Source organism: Coccidioides immitis (genome assembly GCF_000149335.2).
Source record: "Coccidioides immitis RS genomic scaffold supercont3.4, whole genome shotgun sequence".
In the NCBI taxonomy this organism is placed as follows: Eukaryota; Fungi; Ascomycota; class Eurotiomycetes; order Onygenales; family Onygenaceae; genus Coccidioides; species Coccidioides immitis.
Window position 1 is genome coordinate 372,381 of NW_004504311.1, and position 13,850 is coordinate 386,230.

Below are 13,850 nucleotides of genomic sequence, written 5' to 3' on the forward strand. Positions count from 1 at the left end.
GGTGCTGAACTTCGTATTCTTGGGGCAAACACTGCCACCATGGATGCCATCCTGGTCTCCTGTCGTGGCATAAAACCACATATCGACGCTCGCACTCGAAGAAGTGACACTCTTTGAGTGTCATTTCTTCTCCTATCTCGCGTTCAAAGATGATTTTTCCCAAGCTCTTCGGGACCAGAACCCAGGGCCGCTCTTGGTGGCCCAACTGTCGCGCGGGTCAATTCTTCCTCTTCCCAGCAGTCATCTTTTCGGTTCTATTGTGGATTTTCGTTATCGCTTCTGCTATATACAGCGTGGTGCTAGACAACAAAAGCGCCCGTGCTTTGAACGCTCCCATCTGGTGGCACAGAGTCTCTGATGACTGCACTATTGCTCAGTAAGTCACATCCCCTTGTGCTCGCCGAGAGAAGCATATTTATAGGCTCTCTTCCTGAATAATCTAGGGGACAAATCGTTGCGTTATTATTTGGCATCTGCTTTGAAACCGTCCAACTCTCAATCCACATTTTCCTTTTCTCAACAGGCAGACTCCACCCGATCACGGCGCTCGTGCTCTCCATCCTCTCCTTCGGCAACTGGTTTGGCTCCTCCTTTTATAGTCCGCTGGCTAATCTCGCAGCCGAAAGACAATTCCCAGCTACCTGGGAGACGCTGTTCTGGATACGTCAGGCTCTCGGATATTGCCTTCTCCTCCTGTATTTGGCGTATATTGTACACGCATCCATTGCTACACACAGGTGGCGGATTGCCAAGAAGAAGCGAAGAACAGAGGAGCAAGAGACAAACATAAAGTTGGAAGATATCGAATAATTTGTTCTGCATTGACAGAAGCCCTGGTTAGCTGGTCGAGGTTTCCACCATTATGAGCGCTCCGCTGGTCCATCAGGTGGTGAATTCTATTTTAACCAGATGATGGGTATAATGTGTAATGTGTAATGTCTAATATTTTAGAGATTGTTTGCAACGGTTCTTTCATTTAGATATGGCCTGTACCTAATGCTGGATGGGCGCAAGTGAGCGAGATCAATCGACCTTTCTTGCGTTACTTGAACATTAACAAAAATAAGAGTTGAAAAGACAACTGATCGTTATATTCATTCATATCCGATTCTTTGAGTAGGCGCAATATCTCCTGGAGTCGAAGTCGACCTCGCTAGAGTAAATACTCATAGCCGGCTATCGGCATGGGAGGTGGAAGCAAACGTTGGAGGGCTGTGATCGACCGGTTCTTGAAGCCACTTTACCATCCTTTGGACAGCTTTGATGGGATTCAAACCATCCGCTATCCAAAAGAAAAGAAAAAAAAAAAAAAGAGAACATTAATCCACAAATTTCATATCCGGATTTGGACGGGATGCCTGAATTCTCAGAAAACACAAGGATTCTCACGTACCGTAGCCGATAAACGGTCGATGGATCCGATATCCCATCATCTCGACAATCCGTGGGGGAATTTCTTTCAGTTTGCGAGGGTCAACGGCGAGGATTTGATTCTCAATTGGGCGAATCTATGCCATTAGGTCATATGAGCTTTGATGTCAACCTTCCGTGTATATGTATATGATCCCTCACATATGGCTGACAGTACTGTACTGTTGCGCTTTTTCTTGGTTTGGAGGAGTTATTGGCACCTCCGCAGTGCCATGTGGTACCAATGAAGTAGACAACGCTCCCTGCAGGGCAAACCATGGGAACGGTCTCTTCGTATTTTCCGCGCCTGTCAGCACCCCAGGTATGGCTGCCCGGGATCACACCCGTCGCACCATTTTCGGCGGTAAAGTCATCAAATGCTATCAGGATGAGTCAGCCCAGGAGCCTTTCGAATAGGCTTCGTGGGGGGAATACCGATGATGATGGCAGCGCCCAATGGCAGACGCGGGCGTGGAACATGACAGAATGCATCGTCTGGGGGAGAAAAAAAATCAGCTATGGGATAAACCTCCGATATGGATAGAATATCACATAATTATTGCACAATGAAAACTCATTGCAGCGTCCCAGCAAAGATCGTGGCATACCATGATGCATGTCCTGGTTCTTTTCGCCTGGATTGATCTGGATAGTGTGAAAGGAGGTGATATTATATCCCGGGTCCAAGAAAAAATCGTTTAACGCTAGGACTCGCGGAAGAATTGCGAATTTGTCAAATTTTCTTGTTCTGTTTGGTAGCCGATTGTCAGACGCCCGAAGCAGGATAGAAGTAAACAATATCCTCTGAACTCTTGACGGTGACGGGTCAACAAAGAGGGTGCGGCTCACTTATTCAACAGCGAATAAATTCTATTCGTGTTGAATCCTTCGAATGAATTCCTCCCAATCATTGGCGCTGAACCACTCAAGCGATCAATTTCTGCCTTCGCAGCTTCAGCCTCTTCCTTTGAGAAGCAGTTCTCAATCACCACATAGCCATGCTGAAGGACATGTTCCATGTTTGCTCGATCAACCGGGTCTTCCGGTAGCGGGTTTCGCATCATCCCGATGTTGCGGAGATGTTTGAATTGGTCTGCCATTTTCGATCAAGTCAAGTTCACCGTTACTATGTTGGCTCGTTTTCACAAAACAACCAAATCCCGTGGTTAATATTGTGTTAATATAGAGAATGGGAGCGATTTATGGTATCTTTTGGATTGCTCTTTACTTGGGTGCATTTATAGCATATGTTCCCAAACTAAGATCATGTTCTCCCCGCACTCTGGGGTAATTGGTACACACTCTCCGGCTCGACCGACGAAGATCAACTTCGATCGGTCCACTGAGTTGTGGTCATGGACAACTCTGGCAAAGTGGAAATGAACCTCGGCTCATGGCGGCGCGAGCTGGGGAGGTGGACTTGGCGCACTATGATATTTTTGCACCACGAGTGCCGGTTTAAGGAGTTGAGGGCAGAAAGGAAAAAGGTCCACGTTAAAAAAGATGCAGGCTACGGAGTACTCCGTAAGTAAACTGCTTGATCCTACTCCGCACAAAGCCATCAATGATGCACCATGCGGAGACGGCTGTGGCCCGGTTGTTCACTGCGAAGCGAGGTGTAGAACTCTGGCAAACCCGGCATACCCAACTCTCCGGACATCGCATCAAAGGGTAAAACATCGATATCAGATGAGAAGGGAAAAAGACCCGAAATATATAAACACCGCGAATTGTGAACAGGACACAGTGGTCCTCACTTGCTTCACGACTCGCTTCATGACTCGCTCGACAAACACTATTGCTTAAACAGGCTATGTATGATTTCGTCTGACAACGCATTGGCAGCTCGGCGCATCTAGCATTCAGTCGGTGGAATTTGCGAATTGCCAGGCCTTCGGTGAGTTGAGCAGAGGATGTTGCCAGACGGGCTTTGCGCAGTTGAAGGCCAGGCCACGTGATGATCGTGTCACCGCCCACGGCAAACCCGCACAGTTCAGCTTCCACGCCAGATTCATTTCCCTGTGAGCATGCTTCCCTGGCCAAAGTCATCTCCGCATGCTGTGGATGACAGGGATGTGGCATGCATTAGAAACGGTCTGACCGGCTCTCAGCGGACTAGCTTAAAACGACATATCCCTACTCCGTAGTCCTCGGAGGTACAGCTCGCTTGCTGCTTGAAGGTTGCAGAAAAGACAACGGTCGGTTCGATGAACAGCAATACCCCAGGCAAGCCACCTGGGGAAAAATATCTACGCCGGGATATTATCCCAAGCTCCATGGATGGCCTGACCTTGGTAGTCTGACGTTTCCCACTGACTTTTCTTGCCGACCCGGGCTGAACAGGACGACGCAGCAACCTTTGTCCCTTCTCCCCCCAGCTATCTACGGATGGAAGTTGTGTCCTTTGAAAATAGTCGATTGTTTAACTTATGGAACTGTCTTGGTCTCCCAACGTGGAGATATTGTGCCTTCACTTTCGTTGGGACTTTGCTGCTTTTGATATTGATGGAATTCAGCTTCGCCGCGGGGAATGATCACTTCCAACGAAAGTTTGAGGGGTTGCTGGAGCCAGGATACCGACGTGACATCGACAAAGCATATCCTGCCATTCTTTTCTGGTATGGGACTGATTTGTCTACGCGTCAGTTCATGTTTCTTGATGATTTATCAGACTCAGGAATGATTTATCCCTGAAAATGAGCTCAATAGCATGCTGTGCTGCGGTAACTTTTCTTGGCCTCATTGCTCAGACGCATAGATATTGAAGAGAAAGTTGAGATTTTTGTTTCGAAAATGAAATGCAATGTTGTTGTGATGTCCTGGGTTAGCTTTGTGCCCAGGAACTAACCAGGATGAGCTGGAAAGGAAAGTCACGCCCCAGAATTCTGCTGAGGGCACGAAATCGCCTTGGACATTGCCGAGGGAACTGCTCACTTCATTGTCCTGTTATTTGTGTGGCTAAAGTAAGCCGAGAATGTCCTCTGCTTTTTTCGCTTTCCCACGGAAAGCTCCTCCAGACGCCTAGGCAGTTGAATCAACAAGGGCTGACATCCTGAGAAATTGGCCAGACCTGGCTGTGGAAGACAATTAGTGGCTTGATTTAAATGAAAATGACGATCAACAGGTCAGCACAGTGGTTTTTCATATGCCAGGAATCCTGTATGAAGTTTAACATATGCGAGATGAACGTGTTCTCTTTTGCACAACGGAGAGCTTTAAACTCTTCCAGGTGATAACTCTAATATCAGGCAAAGATGGATGTGGTCTCTAACCTGTATGCCGAGATACCGGAGTGGACAACTCCACCCATGCTTCGAAGTCATCTCATAGATATTAGTTCCCTCCAAGATAGTGGTAAAATGATCGACCGTCGGGATCTGCTGTACGGGAAACGGCCAGTCGCCATGGGCTCCGACTGGACATCGTGAGGACGTTTCCAGATCTTTCTGAACGCGCGGTCTTGTTTCAAAGTGGCGGACAGGGCTTAGCGTGGAAGTGAATTTCTGTGAACCGATTGTAGAGACAATCGGTCGCTCCTTGCCCCTCGAGGCAAGTCTGTCGTTTCTCTCGTTCGCTAGCACCGCGATGATGCGGAGCTAAACACTCTCGTTACGTGGCGCAACGAGCAAGTGGCCGAGTTGCCGTCATGGCAATTTGATGAATCGGTTCCAATACCCAAGCTCCTCTACGGAGTATCAGCGAAGGGTTGTCCCTATCGGGCTCTCGAGATAGGAAGTCCATTTTGATGATTCCGTCCTCATATCTGATTGTTATCGCGGCCAAGAATTTCAGTAGTGAAGTCTACCCCGCGTATCCACGCGTTTGTTTCAGACGCTGTTCGTGAAATAGCTTCCATCGTGTGACAGCGATGCATGCATACATATGTATGTATGTATGCACGATGCAGCGGCCCTGACACCCGTTCGAGCGCGGGAAATCGAAAAATACCATTGGGGGACTGAACCGGGCCGAACCAAGATTCGAAACAGGCCGCGGGCTGAGGTGCAGTCCATACAGACATACATACATACATACGGAGTACTCCGTATACTTAAAATCTAAGGCGGAAACGTGCTCCATACTACCATCCCTTCAAAATCATCTGTTCGCTTAACTTCTGAGTTGGCGTTTCGCCTCGGAGATAGTGTGCATGTTACGCAGCGTTGCAAACGTTAGGGGAGGAGCCGTTAGCTGGATAGTAATGCAGAGTTTGACTGAGTTGGAGATACGATACGTGGCAACAGAGTAGGCTCAATTTTGGAATGTTTTACTTCCATCATGCAGCCTGAAATGACAGTGCTGATTGACTCCTGTCAGGGAATTCCACACCGGCAAAACTTTTAATCTTCTTTCCTCGGAATATGGCATGAGTCGATGTGAAGAATTCAAGGATGACCTCACTCTCCGGTACCCTGCCAGGGTGCACGGATCTCTTTAGTAAAATGGATATGTTTGTGGCATTTTATCATTTGGGAATGCATGGGCGCCCTAGGAATTCCTTCTTCTTGTATACCATATACTGGCTGTCACCTGGGATTGTGGAAATAGCAACATCTGATCACTCAATTCCGTCAAGCAGCAAAATCACAAGTGGCGTCCAGGGTGCATTTCGAACCTTGTCCCAAATCCCTGAAAGTATGCAGCGTATCCCTGATCAAAGCTCGAAGCTTGTCCACACAATCATCTCGGATGGCGAGATCGCATGTAACACCGTGATATTGAGACCCAGCATTGAACGAAAGTTGGCCGCAAGGGGCCTCTTGCTGATTTTGTCGATCGACAAAGATATTCCGTAACTCCAAAGATAGAAAAGACTCTTGGACGTGGACAAACTACTCCGTACATCTGCGAAATTGCTCGCGCTAGAAATAAAAAAGACAAAAGAAAAAAAAAAAAGGAGGCGCCAGCCTCGAAAACTGTCTCGCGAAGTATGAAACTAAAGCAGAACATCGTGCCCATCGTTCGATTTAGGGAGGAAAACAAAAAAAAAAAAAAAAAAAAAAAAAAGACAAGAAAAATTCGAAGAAGCCTTGTGGGTGATCGGCGGCTCCAGATGTTCGATTTCATCTCCACTCGACTTGAACACTAGTTTAGGCTGATATTAACCCTCGATGTAGGCTGCTCATCGGAATTGACTTTTCAAAAGGACCACTTCAAAGAAGGAGGAGAGCTGGAAATGCTTTGGGAGCACCCTGGAGTGTCCTCAATATCTCCGTTCCCGTATTTGTTTCACATTGTTCCGGGGTCAAGAGCCGCAGCCTCCCGCCATCACCGATCCAGAGTTAGCTGAGCTGCGGGTGTTTTGGGAGGCGTGCACGTCAATGGTTGGGGAGGGGAATGCTGTTAGCCGGAAATGTAGCACGTATGGACGGAGGGGGAGGGGGGGAGCTCTCGAATAAGATGAGCTGCGCAGATGGAAAACGCTGGATGCATGGAGGACGGATGTTGGCTCGAAGGATTTAGCCCTGATCGCGAAATTCTGGATGGGAGAGTTAGCTTGCTTGGAATGGGCGGTACCGGTACTGGGTGTGTATCGAAGTTACCGCTAGGCAGGTAGTAATTTAGGCAGGTCCCGCTTTGACGGAACCGGGAGTGGAGCCAAGGACCTAATTTGGGCAGCCGAATCGGGCAGACGCTAGTCCAAATATCGCCTAGTGAGGGACGACGCCCAAAGTTTCCCGCCAAATCGACGAATCAGCGCGCAGCTACGGCTGCTTAGGTAATGCCGCTGAAACGCCTGGCAAACCGGCGTTGGGGGTCGCATGCTTGGCGCGTCCAGGCGTGTCGGCTCCTGGCTGCCTGCCATCCCACCGATCGCAACGTCGACTGCGACAGCCCAGCTGTGTCCCTGCGCTATCCGGCGCCCTCGGAAGTCCAGTCGGCGTGGGAGGGATGTTGAAATCGCGCGCCTTTCCGATCTTGCTCAACGGGGCAGCGCTCGGCATTTCACGCAGACTGAGACACATCCCCGAGCTCTTTCGCGGCGACGGTCAAATGGGAGAGATCTCACGCCTCGTGTGCGGAATTTCTTGCTCTGGCCAGAGGATCAACGTAATAGGGCTCCCAACAAGCAGTTTCGTGCCGGAATAGCGTCAGGAGCGGCCGGAGTCTAACCCAGGGCGGGATACGGGTCGATATTCTCCGCTCAGGTTCTGATCCAATAGCGCATCTTGCACTCCGTATCCGACCCCGATTAATAATACCAACGTCGTTAATATGGAGCTAAAGTTAGTCTCGATGAGGGTGACGATGGGGTCTTGAGAGTGTGACGCCAAGGCCCACCAAGCGTCGTTGAAAAAGCGCCCGCCTGAGGGAGGTCTTTCGGTGGTGTGTGCCTTTGTGATGCCGTTGCTCCGTGTCCTATCTGGCACTCTGAGCTTTACCGAAGGAGAGCAGCAGACAGCATCCTAGCCCTGATCCCAGAGCGCTGCATTCTGGACTCCGGAAAACTGATCAGGGGCTCTCCCTCCGGTAGGGGAGTTAAATAGTTAACCCCCACTTACCCTCAAGTTGACTCCGTAGCATCGAGCAGCATTGAATATTTGGAACCAAGGCAGCTCGAGAACGCCAATTTCATTGGAGCAATTGCTTTTTGTCGCTCTCTTGTTTCTTTTTCTCCAATCCAGGCCCGACTCTATTGGCTTGCCCTGGGAGCATGTTTCCGCTGCGTTACACGCCAACTTTGCCCGAACTAAAGTCGTCAAGACGCCTGCATTTGAAACAGGAACCTCTTGCGTACGGCGCGGTTACAGTACAGAAAGTTAATTGCTTCAGCGGCGCCAATCTGCGTCTTTGAGACCCTCCCCCCCAAATCGCCAGCCTGATCAGGCAAAATCCAACGACACTCCATCCACAATCCTCTTCCTCTGCGCTCTTCTTCGTCTGTGTTTTCTTCAATTGTTGTTCGTCATAGAACAGTTCCAAGCTGGCTATCGAGTGTTGACACCGCTCCAACTTTAACAATCGTTCCAAAAAGCTTCCAATTGTCCCTTTTCAACCTCTCACCCTAATATTCCTCATAATCTTCGAGATATCTACTCCCACATGGATTCGTATTATGACCAACGACAGTGAATCCCTGCTGCTGCTTTTTTGAACTTGTTCAAATTTATCCAACATTTACGGAGTACTCCGTACATAGTATCATTTTATTCTCCTCTTTGAACTTGGTGCTCCCTCCCTTTTTTTCTTTTTTATTTTTAATTCTAATATCAGCGGATCGTGTGCGACCGTACCTTTTCCACCACACCCCCCCTTTACATTCCCATCTCCCTTTTCTTTTTTTTTTTTTTTTTCCCCTTTGGGGGGCGCCGGTTTGCGCTTTACGTTCACTGGCTACTCGTCTTCATCACAATTTGTGATTGTCGCTCCTTTGATAGACGGTAAATTAGATTTCCCGTCAGCCCACCACGGCGAAGAATTCGCCCATCGATTTGCCCTAGGCGCAGTCCCAGGAATTTCGTTCGCTTTATCGCTCAACAGACCAGCCCTTTCGCAGCGAAGTATCTTTCTATATTTTTATTCTTTTTGCATGGCATATTTTTTAGTCCTGAAGGTTTGATCGGAGAGGACAGGTCCTCTTGCATTTTCTCTGTTGGATCCCAGCAGCCGGTACGTTGCAGTCCTGAAACCGCGTCTGAATTCCTGTTACGCTTCCGAGAACTGACGACCGACGTTTCATATCTACTTTTAGTAGTCTTCTCAGCGAGAGTCTTTCCCTTCAAAATTTATTTCCCTGCTCGATTGCACGCTTGGATCGGTCCTTGGAAAGTCGCAAAGGATCGATACGCTTCCCCTTCTCAGATCACCTTTGGGGGGAAAAAAGGCACCCTCTCGCCTCGGTCAAATACATAGCAAGGAATGCTTGGAATATTCACTCTGTTGCATTCGAGGGACTATTAGCGATTAGTCCGTTAAGGGTGCATTGCACGCTGCGACTATGAATCGGTTTCGCACAAAGAAGAAACACAGGGAGGATGGAGACTCCGAGGCGCTTACACTTCCCTCTTTCACCGGAAAGCCATTTAGGAAAAAGAAGAACCAAATCGAGTCGAAATCGGAAATTGATCTTTCTACAGCCCTACCCTCTGCAGATGACTTTCGGACGAGTCTTTTGATGCCTAACTTATCGGCTCGATTTAGCATGCTTCGAGAACAAGATGACCCAACAACAAAGATTGGAAAGGCGAACGACGACAGTGTACTTTTTCCAAGAAGAGTCTCAAGGCTCAATTTGTTCCAGCATAACCCCCTCACGGACATAGCTGAAGTTTCCTCGCTCAGTGGTTCGGCAAGACCATCCCTCAATTTGGCCCGTACCTCCTACACGTCGGGTGAAGCCACCACTCCTTCCGAGGAGGACCATCCGAATAGTGTCCTGAGCAGGCCTAGGCCTGTTGAAGGAAACAATCTGTTTGGAGGACGCCAGAAGGTTTATAAGATTCCCGTCAAGAACAGCTCAACTGGCGACTCTGACTCGATGGAGAGGGGATCAAGCGGAAGTATGGGCGGCAAGGCGATCTATGAGAACGATATGCCTATGTCAACGTTTCAGAAGATCAAAGAGAAGGAACGAATGGAAAGAGAGGAGAGTCCGGACCTGCACGGAGTCGCCAAGCAGCTCGAGGACGAAATTTTATCACAATTACCAGGCGAGCATGGTACGCCTCCACCAAATGCCAACGATTCTCAGGCACTTCCCCCCGAACATGGATCGGCCTCTTCAACGCCAATAAAGCACAACTTCCCTGGATTAGATAGAAGTGGAACCAAAACGCGACGCTTGTATGGACAAGGCCTCGAGCTTCAGAATCAACAATCTTCGGCTCTGGATAGGATCGAAAGCTTAAGCAGGAGGCCCAAAGTCCCTGATCCTACACAGATAACCCGATCGCTCTCCAAAAGTGCTGCTAACTTGAATGAGAAATACCAAAAGCTCTCCCCAGTTTATGCTTCGTCCAATTTTCGCCCAAATAGCCCCCCTCTGTCCGCGTCCTCTATTTCAGGGAACGAATTAAGCAGGAAGGCCGGCCCTGCGAGTGGTGCTGGTTCTGGCCAAGGGTACCCAGGCGTTGCTCCCTTAAGCCCACCTTTGAGTGAAAGTGGAGAGGTGTCGCCCCTTGCGGCCGCCCTTCAGCCAGAAGATAGAGGCAAGGCCACGGCTGCAGGCCTATTCAATAAGCCATCGCATAAATATGATGAATCTCAATTTCAGCAGCGCCAAGTTCAGATGTTCGAAGGCAGAAATACTTCTCCCTTCCGGCGTCCTTCACCGTCTTGTGGAGGCTCCGAGGTCGAAAGAGGAGGGCGGTCGCGAGGTTTGTCGACGACCAGCTATCGTTCCAGGGCCGAGTCAGCAGCTTCGGCATATGGCGGTTCTCAAGATGGACGTCCACCCCGTTCTACCCCTAGCCTTCGAAGGGCTTCGCCGCCTCGGATGGGAAATGGAACGTTTCTGGCGAACTTCAGTGAAAGCGAAGCGGGTAGTGATGCTGAAGCAGAGGTTTGCCCAAAGTCGAATGTTGTGTCTTCTGCTCCAAAGTTGGATGGTACTCATGCAAGCTTAAGGAGCAGTACCGCATCGAGTGACTCTGCGATGTACAGTCAACCTAGCAGGTCCTATTCGACCCAATCTGAGCTCAAGCGTTCGGAATCTCGTGACCTTAAGACTATAAATGAAATTGAAACAGCGGACCCTTCGCTTTCATTAGGCGGCGGGGAGGAGGTCAAAAAGTCAAGAGATTCGCCAACTCTAGGACCATCAGAAACTGGGGGCCTAAGTGGCCTAATTCGGATGCATTTGAGGCATGACAGCGATAAATCCTCCATATTTCCTCCTCCTTCTCCAGGGTTGCCTCCTAGTTCTTTCGATAACCATCGCGCCCATAATCCCTCTCTACAAGCCGCCAGAGAATCAAGCCACTCTGCGAGCATTCACAGTAATCCCTGGGAACTAGATGATTGGGGAAAACCGTCACAAACCCCCGAAAGATCAAACCATTCTCCTCCGCGTTTGTCACAACACCCTGATCAACAGCCCTCCCAACAACAGGGAGGCTTTTCAATGATGTCTCTGCGAGCTAAGCAGATGCTTGACCAGGCAAACGCTCTCAGCAATCAAGGACACTCCCCAGACCCCGTCATCAAAGGCACGGGTCACAGGTCCTCAGGGCCCCAAGCATCGTGGCAGGAGGAGCTTCACCAAGGGCATCGACGAGGTGGCAGTTCAGAGACACAAATGGAGCGAGAGGAATTGGCGCACGAGTTAGCTGAACGACGAAGGAGAGTCCAAGAGAAATTGAAGAGCTTTGTGGAAACTGAAGGTAGTAGATCGACTAGCCCAACCTCTGGAGGTTTCCGAGACATTGGACCTGCAAAGCCTGGCAATGCATTCGCGATGATGAAGAACAAATCCAGCCGAACCAACGGCATGCATGATGTTCCCCACCCGAAACCGCTGAAAGTACTAGGCATGGAAAGCACTGCTCATAATGCTTCTGCACCAAACCTCGTGTCCAAAGGCGAACCTTGGCCTGATGAAGAGGAGAGGATGCTTCGTGACTACGGGAGACAGCCTCGAAACTCATCACCCCACATCGGTCCCCGGCATAGCAGACCACGTCAACCGCAAGCTCAACCTCCTTTCCGCGAGAGCCAGGATGAATCTAGAAATACTTTCCGCGACGGACCATCTGCACCTTGGAGGCACCCTCGGGATGTAAGGGATAGATCAACATCCGATGCCTCCGGGCGATCGAAGAGCCGCCCCAGGTATCGGGAAGACTTGGACAATTTTGGTAGAGGTGTGGACAGTCCGCAACACAGGTCCGCTGGGGAGGAAAACAAGCCTTATCGAGGACCCCCTTCTGGACCTTCTTCGACACGGCCTTCGGCTGAAAACGAACGCCTCCCATCCGATAGGTCTGGATCTTCGATGGGAGGTCGGTTACGGAGCAATAGTCGACCAGTGCCGCCTAGTTTTCCCGATGCTCGAATCCCACACCCTGTGCAGACAGGGCAGGCACTAGGGATCGGCTCCTCTCCTCGGCCATCACCAGTCACTCCTTACTCGGCCAATGCAACTCCGCCTCTATACGAAACCTCACCGCCGAATATTTCCATGGCTGCCTCGAATGCGTACGGTGGTGGCTCGGCACCGAACCAAAATGCGCAATGGAACCAAAGCCTGGGCGCTCACAAGAGAGTTATTGATAAATCGCAGATCTCTGAACCCAAATTTGTCTCGAGTACTTCCAACGTCCCGACTGTCGGACTCCCTCCGGGTGCCAGCCTCAGCAACGGAAGCTCTACGCCCCCGGTTCCGCCCATGAACCCCAGAAGACGTCGACCAACGGCGACCCAGACGATCCTGGGCGCCTTCAAAGGTTCTTCTGACAGACTTGACGGGTCGACAATGCCTGGATCCTCAAGCAAGTTCCCAGAGGAACAGAGCACGTTCTCAGACGAGGACAAGCGGTCTCGACCACGCCAGCGGCTACGCAAGATCTCAAGCGAAGGCGGGAATCTCAACGCCAAAGCGCGCCAGCAGGCGATGATGGCGAAATCGCCCGCGATGCCCCAAGTGCCAGCCCAGGTTGGAGGTCCCATGGAAGGAGGTATGTTCTGAGGGAGGTCGGGCCGAGCCGGGTATGTTCCTACTGGCATAGGTGTCTTTGTTTTTATGTATGTTTCCCTGGGGATATCTTTCTACTTTTTCTCTTCGATGTACCAATTTTTATCATAATCTTTTCCTGCTGTGTACTTTTTTTTTGTCCCGTTTTTGCCTTTTTTTCCCTTTTTCCACTTTGGGATATGGTTTTTCTTCTATCATAATACCCCTGAGAAACCCTTTATTTTTGGGATCAGTTTCTGTTTCACTGTACAAGTTACACTTTTTAACCGATTATTACCACACCCTTTTTTTTTTTTTTTCTTTTTTTTTTTTTAGAGAGGAGTTGTTGGAAGAAGGTTGGTTAAAATCGTTCCAACCAGCCCCCGACTACCACAAAATGTGAGAGGGCTTGAGAAAGTCCGCGGGGAATCCTCGTCCGGAATCCTATTGCACACGCTTAATCCCTTCTTTCACGGCCAAACTTTCTCTGCTTCGGGCTGGCTATGGATCGTGAGCGTCATTAAGGTCAGGGGATGATTTTGGGTCGGTTTTTAAGGTGTATCGGTAAAGGGGTTAGGGTTAGGGCAATGGAAGGCTGTACTTTGTACTCAACAAGTAGTATTTGAATTACCGAAAAGCAAAAAAAAAAAAAAAAAAAAGGTCATTATACAGAAGATTATCCAGGACAAATGTAATTTAAACGCTCCTTTCCCACCTCCAGAACACTCCGGCTTCCCGCGGCACAGAGGTATCACTACGAGATGCAGCGCGAGAAATCCTTTGCGTCACCCGCGGCTGGAACCACAGAGTCCCAACATCATCACCGATA

The 13,850-nt window shown here is 49.6% G+C and overlaps 5 protein-coding genes across 5 annotated transcripts; 3 read left to right on the forward strand and 2 right to left on the reverse strand.

The window, feature by feature from the left end:
* Nucleotides 1-149: 149 nt before the first annotated feature.
* Nucleotides 150-810, forward strand: CIMG_04378 (uncharacterized protein; the record flags this gene model as incomplete). Its single annotated transcript, XM_001244936.2, has 2 exons — nucleotides 150-376; nucleotides 444-810. 2 exons carry the CDS (start codon nucleotides 150-152, stop codon nucleotides 808-810), a joined length of 594 nt encoding a protein of 197 aa, XP_001244937.2.
* Nucleotides 811-1,166: 356 nt separating this feature from the next.
* On the reverse strand, nucleotides 1,167-2,685 carry CIMG_04379 (phytanoyl-CoA dioxygenase; the record flags this gene model as incomplete). The annotated part of the gene is made up of 6 exons (XM_001244937.2): nucleotides 2,260-2,685; nucleotides 2,019-2,158; nucleotides 1,846-1,905; nucleotides 1,573-1,790; nucleotides 1,394-1,508; nucleotides 1,167-1,282 (listed from the first exon to the last, which is right to left on the reverse strand). Exons 1-6 carry the CDS (start codon nucleotides 2,508-2,510, stop codon nucleotides 1,167-1,169), a joined length of 900 nt encoding a protein of 299 aa, XP_001244938.2. The 5' UTR covers nucleotides 2,511-2,685.
* Nucleotides 2,686-2,890: 205 nt separating this feature from the next.
* Nucleotides 2,891-4,206, forward strand: CIMG_13354 (uncharacterized protein). The gene is made up of 3 exons (XM_004445980.1): nucleotides 2,891-3,431; nucleotides 3,522-3,608; nucleotides 3,754-4,206. The coding sequence occupies exon 3, from the start codon at nucleotides 3,799-3,801 to the stop codon at nucleotides 4,102-4,104; it is 306 nt and encodes a 101-aa protein (XP_004446037.1). The 5' UTR covers nucleotides 2,891-3,431; nucleotides 3,522-3,608; nucleotides 3,754-3,798; the 3' UTR covers nucleotides 4,105-4,206.
* A 2,909-nt stretch (nucleotides 4,207-7,115) lies between these two features.
* CIMG_11300 (uncharacterized protein) lies at nucleotides 7,116-8,260 on the reverse strand (the record flags this gene model as incomplete). The annotated part of the gene is made up of 5 exons (XM_012358399.1): nucleotides 7,116-7,365; nucleotides 7,525-7,632; nucleotides 7,693-7,817; nucleotides 7,914-8,057; nucleotides 8,150-8,260. The coding sequence occupies 5 exons, from the start codon at nucleotides 8,258-8,260 to the stop codon at nucleotides 7,116-7,118; spliced, it is 738 nt and encodes a 245-aa protein (XP_012213822.1).
* Nucleotides 8,261-8,300: 40 nt separating this feature from the next.
* Nucleotides 8,301-13,386, forward strand: CIMG_04381 (uncharacterized protein; the record flags this gene model as incomplete). The annotated part of the gene is made up of 3 exons (XM_001244939.2): nucleotides 8,301-9,021; nucleotides 9,104-13,025; nucleotides 13,358-13,386. Exons 2-3 carry the CDS (start codon nucleotides 9,350-9,352, stop codon nucleotides 13,384-13,386), a joined length of 3,705 nt encoding a protein of 1,234 aa, XP_001244940.2. The 5' UTR covers nucleotides 8,301-9,021; nucleotides 9,104-9,349.
* Nucleotides 13,387-13,850: the final 464 nt, after the last annotated feature.